The sequence below is a fragment of the Oncorhynchus clarkii genome, chromosome 2 (assembly GCF_045791955.1).
Source record: "Oncorhynchus clarkii lewisi isolate Uvic-CL-2024 chromosome 2, UVic_Ocla_1.0, whole genome shotgun sequence".
Taxonomy (NCBI): Eukaryota; Metazoa; Chordata; class Actinopteri; order Salmoniformes; family Salmonidae; genus Oncorhynchus; species Oncorhynchus clarkii.
In genome coordinates, this window is record NC_092148.1 from 13,745,816 (window position 1) to 13,765,171 (window position 19,356).

The 19,356-nt window shown below is 39.7% G+C and overlaps 1 protein-coding gene across 1 annotated transcript in view; it reads left to right on the top strand.

Annotated features, from left to right (window-relative positions):
• LOC139422057 (chloride channel protein-like) overlaps positions 1–19,356 on the top strand; it is a 91,050-nt gene that overhangs the window by 55,170 nt on the left and 16,524 nt on the right. The window contains exon 9 of the mRNA XM_071173202.1: positions 19,125–19,250. Coding sequence (XP_071029303.1) covers positions 19,125–19,250 — 126 coding nt within the window. The remainder of the gene's footprint in view (positions 1–19,124; positions 19,251–19,356) is intronic.

Consider the following 19,356-nt stretch of genomic DNA (forward strand, 5'->3'; position numbering starts at 1 on the left):
TCATTCCTTCACTACACCCCTTTCTATACCACTAGCATTCCTTCACCACACATCTTTCTATACCACTATCAATCCTTCACTAAACCTCTTTCTATACCACTATCTCTCCTTCACTACACCTCTTTATATACCACTATCACCCCTTTACTACACCTCTTTCTATACCATTATCATTCCTTCACTACACCACTTTCTATACCACTATCACTCCTTTACTACACCTCTTTCTATACCACTATCACTCCTTCACTACACCTCTTTCTATACCACTATCACTCCTTCAATCCACCTCTTTCTATACCATTATCAATCCTTTACTACACCTCTTTCTATACCACAATCACTCCTTTACTAAACCTCTTTCTATATCACAATCACTCCTTTACTACACCTCTTTCTATACAACTATCACTCCTCCACCACACCTCTTTATATACCACTATCACTCCTTCACCACACCTCTTTCTATACCACTCTCACTCCTTCACTACATCTCTATATATACCACTATCACTCCTTTACTACATCTCTTTCTATACCACTATCACTCCTTCACTACACCTCTTTTTATACCACTATTACTCCTTTATTACACCTCTTTCTATACCACTATCATTCCTTCACTACACCTATTTCTATACCACTATCATTCCTTCACCACACATCTTTCTATACCACTATCATTCCTTCACTACACCTCTTTCTATACCACTATCACTCCTTCTCTTCACCTCTTTATATATCCCTATTGCTCCTTCACTACACCTCTTTCTATACCACTATCATTCCTTCATTACACCTCTTTCTATACCACTATCATTCCTTCACTACACCTCTTTCTATACCACTATCATTCCTTCATTACACCTCTTTCTATACCACTATCATTCCTTCACTACACCTCTTTCTATACCATTATCATTCCTTCACTACACCTCTTTCTATACCACTATCACTCCTTTACTACACCTCTTTATATACCACTAACACTCCTTTACTACACCTCTTTCTATACCACTATCACTCCTTCACCACACCTCTTTCTATACCACTCTCACTCCTTCACTACACCTCTTTATATATCCACATCACTCCTTCACTACACCTCTTACTATACCACTATCATTCCTTCACTACACCCCTTTCTATACCACTAGCATTCCTTCACCACACATCTTTCTATACCACTATCAATCCTTCACTAAACCTCTTTCTATACCACTATCTCTCCTTCACTACACCTCTTTATATACCACTATCACCCCTTTACTACACCTCTTTCTATACCATTATCATTCCTTCACTACACCACTTTCTATACCACTATCACTCCTTTACTACACCTCTTTCTATACCACTATCACTCCTTCACTACACCTCTTTCTATACCACTATCACTCCTTCAATCCACCTCTTTCTATACCATTATCAATCCTTTACTACACCTCTTTCTATACCACAATCAATCCTTTACTAAACCTCTTTCTATATCACAATCACTCCTTTACTACACCTCTTTCTATACAACTATCACTCCTCCACCACACCTCTTTATATACCACTATCACTCCTTCACCACACCTCTTTCTATACCACTCTCACTCCTTCACTACATCTCTATATATACCACTATCACTCCTTTACTACATCTCTTTCTATACCACTATCACTCCTTCACTACACCTCTTTTTATACCACTGTTACTCCTTTATTACACCTCTTTCTATACCACTATCATTCCTTCACTACACCTATTTCTATACCACTCTCACTCCTTCACTACACCTCTTTATATATCCACATCACTCCTTCACTACACCTCTTTCTATACCACTATCACTCCTTCACCACACCTCTTTCTATACCACTCTCACTCCTTCACTACACCTCTTTATATATCCCTATCAATCCTTCACTACACCTCTTTCTATACCACTATCACACAACGCCTCTACCACTACCTTCACTACACCTCTTTCTATACCACAATCACTCCTTTACTACACCTCTTTATATTCCACTAACACTCCTTTACTACTCCTCTTTCTATACCACTATCACTCCTTCACCACACCTCTTTCTATACCACTCTCACTCCTTCACTACACCTCTTTATATATCCACATCACTCCTTCACTACACCTCTTACTATACCACTATCATTCCTTCACTACACCCCTTTCTATACCACTAGCATTCCTTCACCACACATCTTTCTATACCACTATCAATCCTTCACTAAACCTCTTTCTATACCACTATCTCTCCTTCACTACACCTCTTTATATACCACTATCACCCCTTTACTACACCTCTTTCTATACCATTATCATTCCTTCACTACACCACTTTCTATACCACTATCACTCCTTTACTACACCTCTTTCTATACCACTATCACTCCTTCACTACACCTCTTTCTATACCACTATCACTCCTTCAATCCACCTCTTTCTATACCATTATCAATCCTTTACTACACCTCTTTCTATACCACAATCACTCCTTTACTAAACCTCTTTCTATATCACAATCACTCCTTTACTACACCTCTTTCTATACAACTATCACTCCTCCACCACACCTCTTTATATACCACTATCACTCCTTCACCACACCTCTTTCTATACCACTCTCACTCCTTCACTACATCTCTATATATACCACTATCACTCCTTTACTACATCTCTTTCTATACCACTATCACTCCTTCACTACACCTCTTTTTATACCACTATTACTCCTTTATTACACCTCTTTCTATACCACTATCATTCCTTCACTACACCTATTTCTATACCACTATCATTCCTTCACCACACATCTTTCTATACCACTATCATTCCTTCACTACACCTCTTTCTATACCACTATCACTCCTTCTCTTCACCTCTTTATATATCCCTATTGCTCCTTCACTACACCTCTTTCTATACCACTATCATTCCTTCATTACACCTCTTTCTATACCACTATCATTCCTTCACTACACCTCTTTCTATACCACTATCATTCCTTCATTACACCTCTTTCTATACCACTATCATTCCTTCACTACACCTCTTTCTATACCATTATCATTCCTTCACTACACCACTTTCTATACCACTATCACTCCTTTACTACACCTCTTTACATACCACTATCACCCCTTTACTACACCTCTTTCTATACCACTATCATTCCTTCATTACACCTCTTTCTATACCACTATCATTCCTTCACTACACCTCCTTCTATTCCACTATCATTCCTTCACTACACCACTTTCTATACAAATATCACTCCTTTACTATACCTCTTACTATACCACTATCATTCCTTCACTACACCTCTTTCTATACAACTATCATTCCTTCACCACACATCTTTCTATACCACTATCAATCTTTCACTACACCTCTTTCTATACAACTATCTCTCCTTCACTACACCTCTTTATATATCCGCATCACGCCTTCACTACACCTCCTTCTATACCACTATCACTCCTTTACTACACCTCTTTATATACCACCATTACTCCTTTACTACACCTCTTACTATACCACTATCATTCCTTCACTACACCTCTTTCTATACCACTATCATTCCTTCACCACACATCTTTCTATACCCCTATCATTCCTTCACTACACCTCTTTCTATACCACTATCACTCCTTCTCTTCACCTCTTTATATATCCCTATTGCTCCTTCACTACACCTCTTTCTATACCATTATCATTCCTTCACTACACCACTTTCTATACCACTATCACTCCTTTACTACACCTCTTTCTATACCACTATCTCTCCTTCACTACACCTCTTTATATATCCCCATCACGCCTTCACTACACCTCTTTCTATACCACTATCACTTCTTTACTACACCTCTTTATATACCACTATCACTCCTTTACTACACCTCTTTCTATACCACTATCACTGCTTCACTACACCTCTTTATATTACCCCATCAGTCCTCCACCGCACCTCTTTATATACCACTATCACTCCTTCACTACACCTCTTTCTATACCACTCTCACTCCTTCACTACACCTCTTTATATATCCCCATCACTCCTTCACTACACCTCTTTCTATACCACTATATCTCCTTCACTACACCTCTTTATATACCACTATCACCCCTTTACTACACCTCTTTCTATACCACTATCATTCCTTCATTACACCTCTTTCTATACCACTATCATTCCTTCACTACACCTCTTTCTATACCACTCTCACTCCTTCACTACACCTCTTTATATATCCCCATCACTTCTTCACTACACCTCTTTCTATACCACTATCTCTCCTTCACTACACCTCTTTATATACCACTATCACCCCTTTACTACACCTCTTTCTATACCACTATCATTCCTTCACTACACCACTTTCTATACCACTATCACTCCTTTACTACACCTCTTTATATACCACTATCACTCCTTTACTACACCTCGTACTATACCACTATCTTTCCTTCACTACACCTCTTTCTATACAACTATCATTCCTTCACCACACATCTTTCTATACTACTATCAATCCTTCACTCCACCTCTTTCTATACCACTATCATTCCTTCACTACACCTCTTTCTATACCACTATCATTCCTTCACTACACCTCTTTCCATACCACTATCATTCCTTCACTACACCTCTTTCCATACCACTATCATTCCTTCACCTCACCTCTTTCTATACCACTATCACTCCTTCACTACACCTCTTTCTATACCACTATCACTCCTTTACTACACCTCTTTCTATACCACTATCACTCCTTTACTACACCTCTTACTATACCACTATCATTCCTTCACTACACCTCTTTCCATACCACTATCATTCCTTCACCTCACCTCTTTCTATACCACTATCACTCCTTCACTACACCTCTTTCTATACCACTATCACTCCTTTACTACACCTCTTTCTATACCACTATCACTCCTTCACTACACCTCTTTTTATACCACAATCACTCCTTCACGACACCTCCTTCTATCCCACTATCAGTCCTTCACTTCACCTCTTTCTATACCACTATCACCCCTTTACGACACCTCTTTCTATACCACTCTCACTCCTTCACTACACCTCTTTATATATCCCCATCACTCCTTCACTACACCTCTATATATACCACTATCATTCCTTCACTACACCTCTTTCTATACCATTATCATTCCTTCACTACACCACTTTCTATACCACTATCACTCCTTTACTACACCTCTTTACATACCACTATCACCCCTTTACTACACCTCTTTCTATACCACTATCATTCCTTCATTACACCTCTTTCTATACCACTATCATTCCTTCACTACACCTCCTTCTATTCCACTATCATTCCTTCACTACACCACTTTCTATACAAATATCACTCCTTTACTATACCTCTTACTATACCACTATCATTCCTTCACTACACCTCTTTCTATACAACTATCATTCCTTCACCACACATCTTTCTATACCACTATCAATCTTTCACTACACCTCTTTCTATACAACTATCTCTCCTTCACTACACCTCTTTATATATCCGCATCACGCCTTCACTACACCTCCTTCTATACCACTATCACTCCTTTACTACACCTCTTTATATACCACCATTACTCCTTTACTACACCTCTTACTATACCACTATCATTCCTTCACTACACCTCTTTCTATACCACTATCATTCCTTCACCACACATCTTTCTATACCCCTATCATTCCTTCACTACACCTCTTTCTATACCACTATCACTCCTTCTCTTCACCTCTTTATATATCCCTATTGCTCCTTCACTACACCTCTTTCTATACCATTATCATTCCTTCACTACACCACTTTCTATACCACTATCACTCCTTTACTACACCTCTTTCTATACCACTATCTCTCCTTCACTACACCTCTTTATATATCCCCATCACGCCTTCACTACACCTCTTTCTATACCACTATCACTTCTTTACTACACCTCTTTATATACCACTATCACTCCTTTACTACACCTCTTTCTATACCACTATCACTGCTTCACTACACCTCTTTATATTACCCCATCAGTCCTCCACCGCACCTCTTTATATACCACTATCACTCCTTCACTACACCTCTTTCTATACCACTCTCACTCCTTCACTACACCTCTTTATATATCCCCATCACTCCTTCACTACACCTCTTTCTATACCACTATATCTCCTTCACTACACCTCTTTATATACCACTATCACCCCTTTACTACACCTCTTTCTATACCACTATCATTCCTTCATTACACCTCTTTCTATACCACTATCATTCCTTCACTACACCTCTTTCTATACCACTCTCACTCCTTCACTACACCTCTTTATATATCCCCATCACTTCTTCACTACACCTTTTTCTATACCACTATCACTCCTTCACTACACCTCTTTCTATACCACTATATCTCCTTCACTACACCTCTTTATATACCACTATCACCCCTTTACTACACCTCTTTCTATACCACTATCATTCCTTCATTACACCTCTTTCTATACCACTATCATTCCTTCACTACACCTCTTTCTATACCACTCTCACTCCTTCACTACACCTCTTTATATATCCCCATCACTTCTTCACTACACCTTTTTCTATACCACTATCTCTCCTTCACTACACCTCTTTATATACCACTATCACCCCTTTACTACACCTCTTTCTATACCACTATCATTCCTTCACTACACCACTTTCTATACCACTATCACTCCTTTACTACACCTCTTTATATACCACTATCACTCCTTTACTACACCTCGTACTATACCACTATCTTTCCTTCACTACACCTCTTTCTATACAACTATCATTCCTTCACCACACATCTTTCTATACTACTATCAATCCTTCACTCCACCTCTTTCTATACCACTATCATTCCTTCACTACACCTCTTTCTATACCACTATCATTCCTTCACTACACCTCTTTCCATACCACTATCATTCCTTCACTACACCTCTTTCCATACCACTATCATTCCTTCACCTCACCTCTTTCTATACCACTATCACTCCTTCACTACACCTCTTTCTATACCACTATCACTCCTTTACTACACCTCTTTCTATACCACTATCACTCCTTTACTACACCTCTTACTATACCACTATCATTCCTTCACTACACCTCTTTCCATACCACTATCATTCCTTCACCTCACCTCTTTCTATACCACTATCACTCCTTCACTACACCTCTTTCTATACCACTATCACTCCTTTACTACACCTCTTTCTATACCACTATCACTCCTTCACTACACCTCTTTTTATACCACAATCACTCCTTCACGACACCTCCTTCTATCCCACTATCAGTCCTTCACTTCACCTCTTTCTATACCACTATCACCCCTTTACGACACCTCTTTCTATACCACTCTCACTCCTTCACTACACCTCTTTATATATCCCCATCACTCCTTCACTACACCTCTATATATACCACTATCACTCCTTTACTACATCTCTTTCTATACCACTATCACTCCTTCACTACACCTCTTTTTATACCACCATTACTCCTTTACTACACCTCTTTCTATACCACTATCATTCCTTCACCACACATCTTTCTATACCACTATCATTCCTTCACTACACCTCTTTCTATACCACTATCACTCCTTCTCTTCACCTCTTTATATATCCATATTGCTCCTTCACTACAACTCTTTCTATACCATTATCATTCCTTCACTACACCACTTTCTATACCACTATCACTCCTTTACTACACCTCTTTCTATACCACTATCTCTCCTTCACTACACCTCTTTATATATCCCCATCACGCCTTCACTACACCTCTTTTTATACCACCATTACTCCTTTACTACACCTCTTACTATACCACTATCATTCCTTCACTACACCTCTTTCTATACCACTATCATTCCTTCACCACACATCTTTCTATACCACTATCATTCCTTCACTACACCTCTTTCTATACCACTATCACTCCTTCTCTTCACCTCTTTATATATCCCTATTGCACCTTCACTACACCTCTTTCTATACCATTATCATTCCTTCACTACACCACTTTCTATACCACTATCACTCCTTTACTACACCTCTTTATATACCACTATCACTCCTTTACTACACCTCTTTCTATACCACTATCACTGCTTCACTACACCTCTTTATATTACCCCATCACGCCTTCACTACACCTCTTTCTATACCACTATCACTTCTTTACTACACCTCTTTATATACCACTATCACTCCTTTACTACACCTCTTTCTATACCACTATCACTGCTTCACTACACCTCTTTATATTACCCCATCAGTCCTCCATCGCACCTCTTTATATACCACTATCACTCCTTCACTACACCTCTTTCTATACCACTCTCACTCCTTCACTACACCTCTTTATATATCCCCATCACTCCTTCACTACACCTCTTTCTATACCACTATCTCTCCTTCACTACACCTCTTTATATACCTCTATCACCCCTTTACTACACCTCTTTCTATACCACTATCATTCCTTCACTACAACACTTTCTATACCACTATCACTCCTTTACTACACCTCTTTATATACCACTATCACTCCTTTACTACACCTCGTACTATACCACTATCATTCCTTCACTACACCTCTTTCTATACAACTATCATTCCTTCACCACACATCTTTCTATACTACTATCAATCCTTCACTCCACCTCTTTCTATACCACTATCATTCCTTCACTACACCTCTTTCTATACCACTATCATTCCTTCACTACACCTCTTTCCATACCACTATCATTCCTTCACTACACCTCTTTCCATACCACTATCATTCCTTCACCTCACCTCTTTCTATACCACTATCACTCCTTCACTACACCTCTTTCTATACCACTATCACTCCTTTACTACACCTCTTTCTATACCACCATTACTCCTTTACTACACCTCTTACTATACCACTATCATTCCTTCACTACACCTCTTTCTATACCACTATCATTCCTTCACCACACATCTTTCTATACCACTATCATTCCTTCACTACACCTCTTTCTATACCACTATCACTCCTTCTCTTCACCTCTTTATATATCCCTATTGCACCTTCACTACACCTCTTTCTATACCATTATCATTCCTTCACTACACCACTTTCTATACCACTATCACTCCTTTACTACACCTCTTTATATACCACTATCACTCCTTTACTACACCTCTTTCTATACCACTATCACTGCTTCACTACACCTCTTTATATTACCCCATCACGCCTTCACTACACCTCTTTCTATACCACTATCACTTCTTTACTACACCTCTTTATATACCACTATCACTCCTTTACTACACCTCTTTCTATACCACTATCACTGCTTCACTACACCTCTTTATATTACCCCATCAGTCCTCCATCGCACCTCTTTATATACCACTATCACTCCTTCACTACACCTCTTTCTATACCACTCTCACTCCTTCACTACACCTCTTTATATATCCCCATCACTCCTTCACTACACCTCTTTCTATACCACTATCTCTCCTTCACTACACCTCTTTATATACCTCTATCACCCCTTTACTACACCTCTTTCTATACCACTATCATTCCTTCACTACAACACTTTCTATACCACTATCACTCCTTTACTACACCTCTTTATATACCACTATCACTCCTTTACTACACCTCGTACTATACCACTATCATTCCTTCACTACACCTCTTTCTATACAACTATCATTCCTTCACCACACATCTTTCTATACTACTATCAATCCTTCACTCCACCTCTTTCTATACCACTATCATTCCTTCACTACACCTCTTTCTATACCACTATCATTCCTTCACTACACCTCTTTCCATACCACTATCATTCCTTCACTACACCTCTTTCCATACCACTATCATTCCTTCACTTCACCTCTTTCTATACCACTATCACTCCTTCACTACACCTCTTTCTATACCACTATCACTCCTTTACTACACCTCTTTCTATACCACTATCACTCCTTTACTACACCTCTTACTATACCACTATCATTCCTTCACTACACCTCTTTCCATACCACTATCATTCCTTCACCTCACCTCTTTCTATACCACTATCACTCCTTCACTACACCTCTTTCTATACCACTATCACTCCTTTACTACACCTCTTTCTATACCACTATCACTCCTTCACTACACCTCTTTTTATACCACAATCACTCCTTCACGACACCTCCTTCTATCCCACTATCAGTCCTTCACTTCACCTCTTTCTATACCACTATCATTCCTTCATTACACCTCTTTCTATACCACTATCATTCCTTCACTACACCTATTTCTATACCACTCTCACTCCTTCACTACACCTCTTTATATATCCCCATCACTTCTTCACTACACCTCTTTCTATACCACTATCACCCCTTTACTACACCTCTTTCTATACCACTATCATTCTTTCACTACACCACTTTCTATACCACTATCACTCCTTTACTACACCTCTTTATATACCACTATCACTCCTTTACTACACCTCGTACTATACCACTATCATTCCTTCACTACACCTCTTTCTATACAACTATCATTCCTTCACCACACATCTTTCTATACTACTATCAATCCTTCACTCCACCTCTTTCTATACCACTATCATTCCTTCACTACACCTCTTTCTATACCACTATCATTCCTTCACTACACCTCTTTCCATACCACTATCATTCCTTCACTACACCTCTTTCCATACCACTATCATTCCTTCACCTCACCTCTTTCTATACCACTATCACTCCTTCACTACACCTCTTTCTATACCACTATCACTCCTTTACTACACCTCTTTCTATACCACTATCACTCCTTTACTACACCTCTTACTATACCACTATCATTCCTTCACTACACCTCTTTCCATACCACTATCATTCCTTCACCTCACCTCTTTCTATACCACTATCACTCCTTCACTACACCTCTTTCTATACCACTATCACTCCTTTACTACACCTCTTTCTATACCACTATCACTCCTTCACTACACCTCTTTTTATACCACAATCACTCCTTCACGACACCTCCTTCTATCCCACTATCAGTCCTTCACTTCACCTCTTTCTATACCACTATCACTCCTTTACGACACCTCTTTCTATACCACTCTCACTCCTTCACTACACCTCTTTATATATCCCCATCACTCCTTCACTACACCTCTTGATATACCACCAACACTCTTTTACTACATCTATATATATACCACTATCACTCCTTCACTACACCTCTTTTTATACCACTATTACTCCTTTATTACACCTCTTTCTATACCACTATCATTCCTTCACTACACCTCTTTCTATACCACTATCATTCCTTCACCACACATCTTTCTATACCACTATCATTCCTTCACTACACCTCTTTCTATACCACTATCACTCCTTCTCTTCACCTCTTTATATATCCCTATTGCTCCTTCACTACACCTCTTTCTATACCACTATCATTCCTTCATTACACCTCTTTCTATACCACTATCATTCCTTCACTACACCTCTTTCTATACCACTATCATTCCTTCATTACACCTCTTTCTATACCACTATCATTCCTTCACTACACCTCTTTCTATACCATTATCATTCCTTCACTACACCACTTTCTATACCACTATCACTCCTTTACTACACCTCTTTACATACCACTATCACCCCTTTACTACACCTCTTTCTATACCACTATCATTCCTTCATTACACCTCTTTCTATACCACTATCATTCCTTCACTACACCTCTTTCTATTCCACTATCACTCCTTTACTATACCTCTTACTATACCACTATCATTCCTTCACTACACCTCTTTCTATACAACTATCATTCCTTCACCACACATCTTTCTATACCACTCTCAATCTTTCACTACACCTCTTTCTATACAACTATCTCTCCTTCACTACACCTCTTTATATATCCCCATCACGCCTTCACTACACCTCCTTCTATACCACTATCACTCCTTTATTACACCTCTTTATATACCACTATCACTCCTTTACTACACCTCTTTATATACCACTATCACTGCTTCACTACACCTCTTTATATATCCATATCACTCCTTCACTACACCTCTTTCTATACCACTATCACTCCTTTACTACACCTCTATATATACCACTATCACTCCTTTACTACATCTCTTTCTATACCACTATCACTCCTTCACTACACCTCTTTTTATACCACCATTACTCCTTTACTACACCTCTTACTATACCACTATCATTCCTTCACTACACCTCTTTCTATACCACTATCATTCCTTCACCACACATCTTTCTATACCACTATCATTCCTTCACTACACCTCTTTCTATACCACTATCACTCCTTCTCTTCGCCTCTTTATATATCCCTATTTCTCCTTCACTACACCTCTTTCTGTACCATTATCATTCCTTCACTACACCACTTTCTATACCACTATCACTCCTTTACTACACCTCTTTCTATACCACTATCTTTCCTTCACTACACCTCTTTATATATCCCCATCACGCCTTCACAACACCTCTTTCTATACCACTATCACTTCTTTACTACACCTCTTTATATACCACTATCACTCCTTTACTACACCTCTTTCTATACCACTATCACTGCTTCACTACACCTCTTTATATTACCCCATCAGTCCTCCACCGCACCTCTTTATATACCACTATCACTCCTTCACTACACCTCTTTCTATACCACTATCATTCCTTCACTACACCTCTTTATATATCCCTATCGCTCCTTCACTACACCTCTTTCTATACCACTATCACTCCTTTACTACACCTCTTTCTATACCACTATCACTCCTTTACTACACCTCTTACTATACCACTATCATTCCTTCACTACACCTCTTTCCATACCACTATCATTCCTTCACCTCACCTCTTTCTATACCACTATCACTCCTTCACTACACCTCTTTCTATACCACTATCACTCCTTTACTACACCTCTTTCTATACCACTATCACTCCTTCACTACACCTCTTTTTATACCACAATCACTCCTTCACGACACCTCCTTCTATCCCACTATCAGTCCTTCACTTCACCTCTTTCTATACCACTATCATTCCTTCATTACACCTCTTTCTATACCACTATCATTCCTTCACTACACCTATTTCTATACCACTCTCACTCCTTCACTACACCTCTTTATATATCCCCATCACTTCTTCACTACACCTCTTTCTATACCACTATCTCTCCTTCACTACACCTCTTTATATACCACTATCACCCCTTTACTACACCTCTTTCTATACCACTATCATTCCTTCACTACACCACTTTCTATACCACTATCACTCCTTTACTACACCTCTTTATATACCACTATCACTCCTTTACTACACCTCGTACTATACCACTATCATTCCTTCACTACACCTCTTTCTATACAACTATCATTCCTTCACCACACATCTTTCTATACTACTATCAATCCTTCACTCCACCTCTTTCTATACCACTACCATTCCTTCACTACACCTCTTTCTATACCACTATCATTCCTTCACTACACCTCTTTCCATACCACTATCATTCCTTCACTACACCTCTTTCCATACCACTATCATTCCTTCACCTCACCTCTTTCTATACCACTATCACTCCTTCACTACACCTCTTTCTATACCACTATCACTCCTTTACTACACCTCTTTCTATACCACTATCACTCCTTTACTACACCTCTTACTATACCACTATCATTCCTTCACTACACCTCTTTCCATACCACTATCATTCCTTCACCTCACCTCTTTCTATACCACTATCACTCCTTCACTACACCTCTTTCTATACCACTATCACTCCTTTACTACACCTCTTTCTATACCACTATCACTCCTTCACTACACCTCTTTTTATACCACAATCACTCCTTCACGACACCTCCTTCTATCCCACTATCAGTCCTTCACTTCACCTCTTTCTATACCACTATCACTCCTTTACGACACCTCTTTCTATACCACTCTCACTCCTTCACTACACCTCTTTATATATCCCCATCACTCCTTCACTACACCTCTTGATATACCACTAACACTCCTTTACTACATCTCTATATATACCACTATCACTCCTTCACTACACCTCTTTTTATACCACTATTACTCCTTTATTACACCTCTTTCTATACCACTATCATTCCTTCACTACACCTCTTTCTATACCACTATCATTCCTTCACCACACATCTTTCTATACCACTATCATTCCTTCACTACACCTCTTTCTATACCACTATCACTCCTTCTCTTCACCTCTTTATATATCCCTATTGCTCCTTCACTACACCTCTTTCTATACCACTATCATTCCTTCATTACACCTCTTTCTATACCACTATCATTCCTTCACTACACCTCTTTCTATACCACTATCATTCCTTCATTACACCTCTTTCTATACCACTATCATTCCTTCACTACACCTCTTTCTATACCATTATCATTCCTTCACTACACCACTTTCTATACCACTATCACTCCTTTACTACACCTCTTTACATACCACTATCACCCCTTTACTACACCTCTTTCTATACCACTATCATTCCTTCATTACACCTCTTTCTATACCACTATCATTCCTTCACTACACCTCTTTCTATTCCACTATCACTCCTTTACTATACCTCTTACTATACCACTATCATTCCTTCACTACACCTCTTTCTATACAACTATCATTCCTTCACCACACATCTTTCTATACCACTCTCAATCTTTCACTACACCTCTTTCTATACAACTATCTCTCCTTCACTACACCTCTTTATATATCCCCATCACGCCTTCACTACACCTCCTTCTATACCACTATCACTCCTTTATTACACCTCTTTATATACCACTATCACTCCTTTACTACACCTCTTTATATACCACTATCACTGCTTCACTACACCTCTTTATATATCCATATCACTCCTTCACTACACCTCTTTCTATACCACTATCACTCCTTTACTACACCTCTATATATACCACTATCACTCCTTTACTACATCTCTTTCTATACCACTATCACTCCTTCACTACACCTCTTTTTATACCACCATTACTCCTTTACTACACCTCTTACTATACCACTATCATTCCTTCACTACACCTCTTTCTATACCACTATCATTCCTTCACCACACATCTTTCTATACCACTATCATTCCTTCACTACACCTCTTTCTATACCACTATCACTCCTTCTCTTCGCCTCTTTATATATCCCTATTGCTCCTTCACTACACCTCTTTCTATACCATTATCATTCCTTCACTACACCACTTTCTATACCACTATCACTCCTTTACTACACCTCTTTCTATACCACTATCTCTCCTTCACTACACCTCTTTATATATCCCCATCACGCCTTCACTACACCTCTTTCTATACCACTATCACTTCTTTACTACACCTCTTTATATACCACTATCACTCCTTTACTACACCTCTTTCTATACCACTATCACTGCTTCACTACACCTCTTTATATTACCCCATCAGTCCTCCACCGCACCTCTTTATATACCACTATCACTCCTTCACTACACCTCTTTCTATACCACTATCATTCCTTCACTACACCTCTTTATATATCCCTATCGCTCCTTCACTACACCTCTTTCTATACCACTATCACTCCTTTACTACACCTCTTTATATACCACTATCACTCCTTTACTCCACCTCTTTCTATACCACTATCACTGCTTCACTACACCTCTTTATATTACCCCATCAGTCCTCCACCGCACCTCTTTATATACCACTATCACTCCTTCACTACACCTCTTTCTATACCACTATCACTCCTTCACTACACCTCTTTATATATCCCTATCACTCCTTTACTACACTTCTTTATATACCACTATCACACCTTTACTACACCTCTTTATATATCCCCATCACTCCTCCACCACACCTCTTTATATACAGTGCCTTGCAAAAGTATTCGGCCCCCTTGAACTTTGCGACCTTTTGCCACATTTCAGGCTTCAAACATAAAGATATAAAACTGTATTTTTTTGTGAAGAATCAACAACAAGTGGGACACAATCATGAAGTGGAACGACATTTATTGGATATTTCAAACTTTTTTAACAAATCAAAAACTGAAAATTGGGCGTGCAAAATTATTCAGCCCCCTTAAGTTAATACTTTGTAGCGCCACCTTTTGCTGCGAATACAGCTGTAAGTCGCTTGGGGTATGTCTCTATCAGTTTTGCACATCGAGAGACTGACATTTTTTCCCATTCCTCCTTGCAAAACAGCTCGAGCTCAGTGAGGTTGGATGGAGAGCATTTGTGAACAGCAGTTTTCAGTTCTTTCCACAGATTCTCGATTGGATTCAGGTCTGGACTTTGACTTGGCCATTCTAACACCTGGATATGTTTATTTTTGAACCATTCCATTGTAGATTTTGCTTTATGTTTTGGATCATTGTCTTGTTGGAAGACAAATCTCCGTCCCAGTCTCAGGTCTTTTGCAGACTCCATCAGGTTTTCTTCCAGAATGGTCCTGTATTTGGCTCCATCCATCTTCCCATCAATTTTAACCATCTTCCCTGTCCCTGCTGAAGAAAAGCAGGCCCAAACCATGATGCTGCCACCACCATGTTTGACAGTGGGGATGGTGTGTTCAGGGTGATGAGCTGTGTTGCTTTTACGCCAAACATAACGTCTTGCATTGTTGCCAAAAAGTTCAATTTTGGTTTCATCTGACCAGAGCACCTTCTTCCACATGTTTGGTGTGTCTCCCAGGTGGCTTGTGGCAAACTTTAAACAACACTTTTTATGGATATCTTTAAGAAATGGCTTTCTTCTTGCCACTCTTCCATAAAGGCCAGATTTGTGCAATATACGACTGATTGTTGTCCTATGGACAGAGTCTCCCACCTCAGCTGTAGATCTCTGCAGTTCATCCAGAGTGATCATGGGCCTCTTGGCTGCATCTCTGATCAGTCTTCTCCTTGTATGAGCTGAAAGTTTAGAGGGACGGCCAGGTCTTGGTAGATTTGCAGTGGTCTAAAACTCCTTCCATTTCAATATTATCGCTTGCACAGTGCTCCTTGGGATGTTTAAAGCTTGGGAAATCTTTTTGTATCCAAATCCGGCTTTAAACTTCTTCACAACAGTATCTCAGACCTGCCTGGTGTGTTCCTTGTTCTTCATGATGCTCTCTGCGCTTTTAACGGACCTCTGAGACTATCACAGTGCAGGTGCATTTATACGGAGACTTGATTACACACAGGTGGATTGTATTTATCATCATTAGTCATTTAGGTCAACATTGGATCATTCAGAGATCCTCACTGAACTTCTGGAGAGAGTTTGCTGCACTGAAAGTAAAGGGGCTGAATAATTTTGCACTTCCAATTTTTCAGTTTTTGATTTGTTAAAAAGGGTTGAAATATCCAATAAATGTCGTTCCACTTCATGATTGTGTCCCACTTGTTGTTGATTCTTCACAAAAAATTACAGTTTTATATCTTTATGTTTGAAGCCTGAAATGTGGCAAAAGGTCTCAAAATTCAAGGGGGCCGAATACTTTCGCAAGGCACTGTACCACTATCACTCCTTCACTACACCTCTTTCTATACCACTATCATTCCTTCACTTCACCTCTTTTTATACCACTATCACTGCTTCACTACACCTCTTTATATATCCCCAACACTCCTTCACCACACCTCTTTCTATACCACTATCACTCCTTCACTACACCTCTTTATATACCACTATCACTCCTTCACTACACCTCTTTATATACCATTATCACTCCTTTACTACACCTATTTCTATACCACTATCATTCCTTCACTACACCTCTTTCTATACCACTATCATATCTTCATTACACCTCTTTCTATACCACTATCATTCCTTCAATACAGCTCTTTGTATACCACTATCACTCCTACACCACACCTCTTTCTATACCACTATCACTCCTTCACTACACCTCTTTCTATACCACTCTCACAACTCTATCCTCCTTTTTAACCCCTGCTCTCCCTTTCTGAATACCTCTCCATGTCATTCCCACTACTTTATATCTCTCTCTACATCCCTCTCCCTCTCTCTCCCTCTAACCCCTTCTATCTCTCTCTACATCCCTCTCCCTCTCTCTCCCTCTAACCCCTTCTATCTCTCTCTACATCAATCTCTCTCTCCCTCTAACCCCTTCTATCTCTCTCTACATCCCTCTCTCTCTCTCCCTCTAACCCTCTATCTTTCTCTACATCCTGCTCTCTCTCCCTTTAACCCCCTCTATCTCTCGCTACATCCACCTCTCTCTCTCCCTCTAACCCCCTCTATCTCTCCCTACATCCACCTCTCTCCCTCTAACCCCCTCTATCTCTCTCTACATCCATCTCTCTCTCCCTCTAACCCCCTCTATCTCTCTCTACATCCCTCTCTCTACATCCCTCTCTCTCCCTCTAACCCCTTCTATCTCTCTCTACACCCCTCTCTCTCCCTCTATCCCCCCATAGCTCTCCCCTTCCTGTAACAGTAATCTACAGTGTCCAGATAGCCTCAGCATAGAATGGAAACACTCAGCTAAAATCATTAAAGCTTGTCTCTTGTCTTTTCTAATCTCCCTTCATACAGTCATGTCTCTGATTCGCTCTGATGTTTATTTTGCTCTCGAGTATTTAGCTATTCTGTGCGTGTATGTGTGTGTGTATGTGTGTGTGTATGTGTGTGTGTATGTGTGTATGTGTGTATGTGTGTATGTGTGTGTGTGTGTGTGTGTATGTGTGTATGTGTGTATGTGTGTATGTGTGTGTGTGTGTGTGTGTGTGTGTGTGTGTGTGTGTGTGTGTATGTGTGTGTGTGTGTGTGTGTGTATGTGTGTATGTGTGTGTGCTCATTCTGCTCACTTAAACTCAAATCGATCTCCCTCCCTCCCTCACTCACTCACTCCATCCATCTCGCGTTCTCTCTCTCTCTCTCTCTCTCTCTCTTGTCCTCCCCCTCTTCTTCCCTCCTCTCCAGGGGTGTTGTTCAGCATTGAGGTCACATCTACCTACTTTGCTGTGAGGAATTACTGGAGAGGGTATTTCGCTGCCACCTTCAGTGCCTTCATATTCAGGGTGTTGTCTGTGTGGAACAAAGATGCAGGTACGCCATGGGGGCAGCATCGCATCACACACATATTTCCTCTCCAGAACAACATAATCCCACTGTACACCTTTTCTCTCATGATGATGTCATATGTTTATTCATG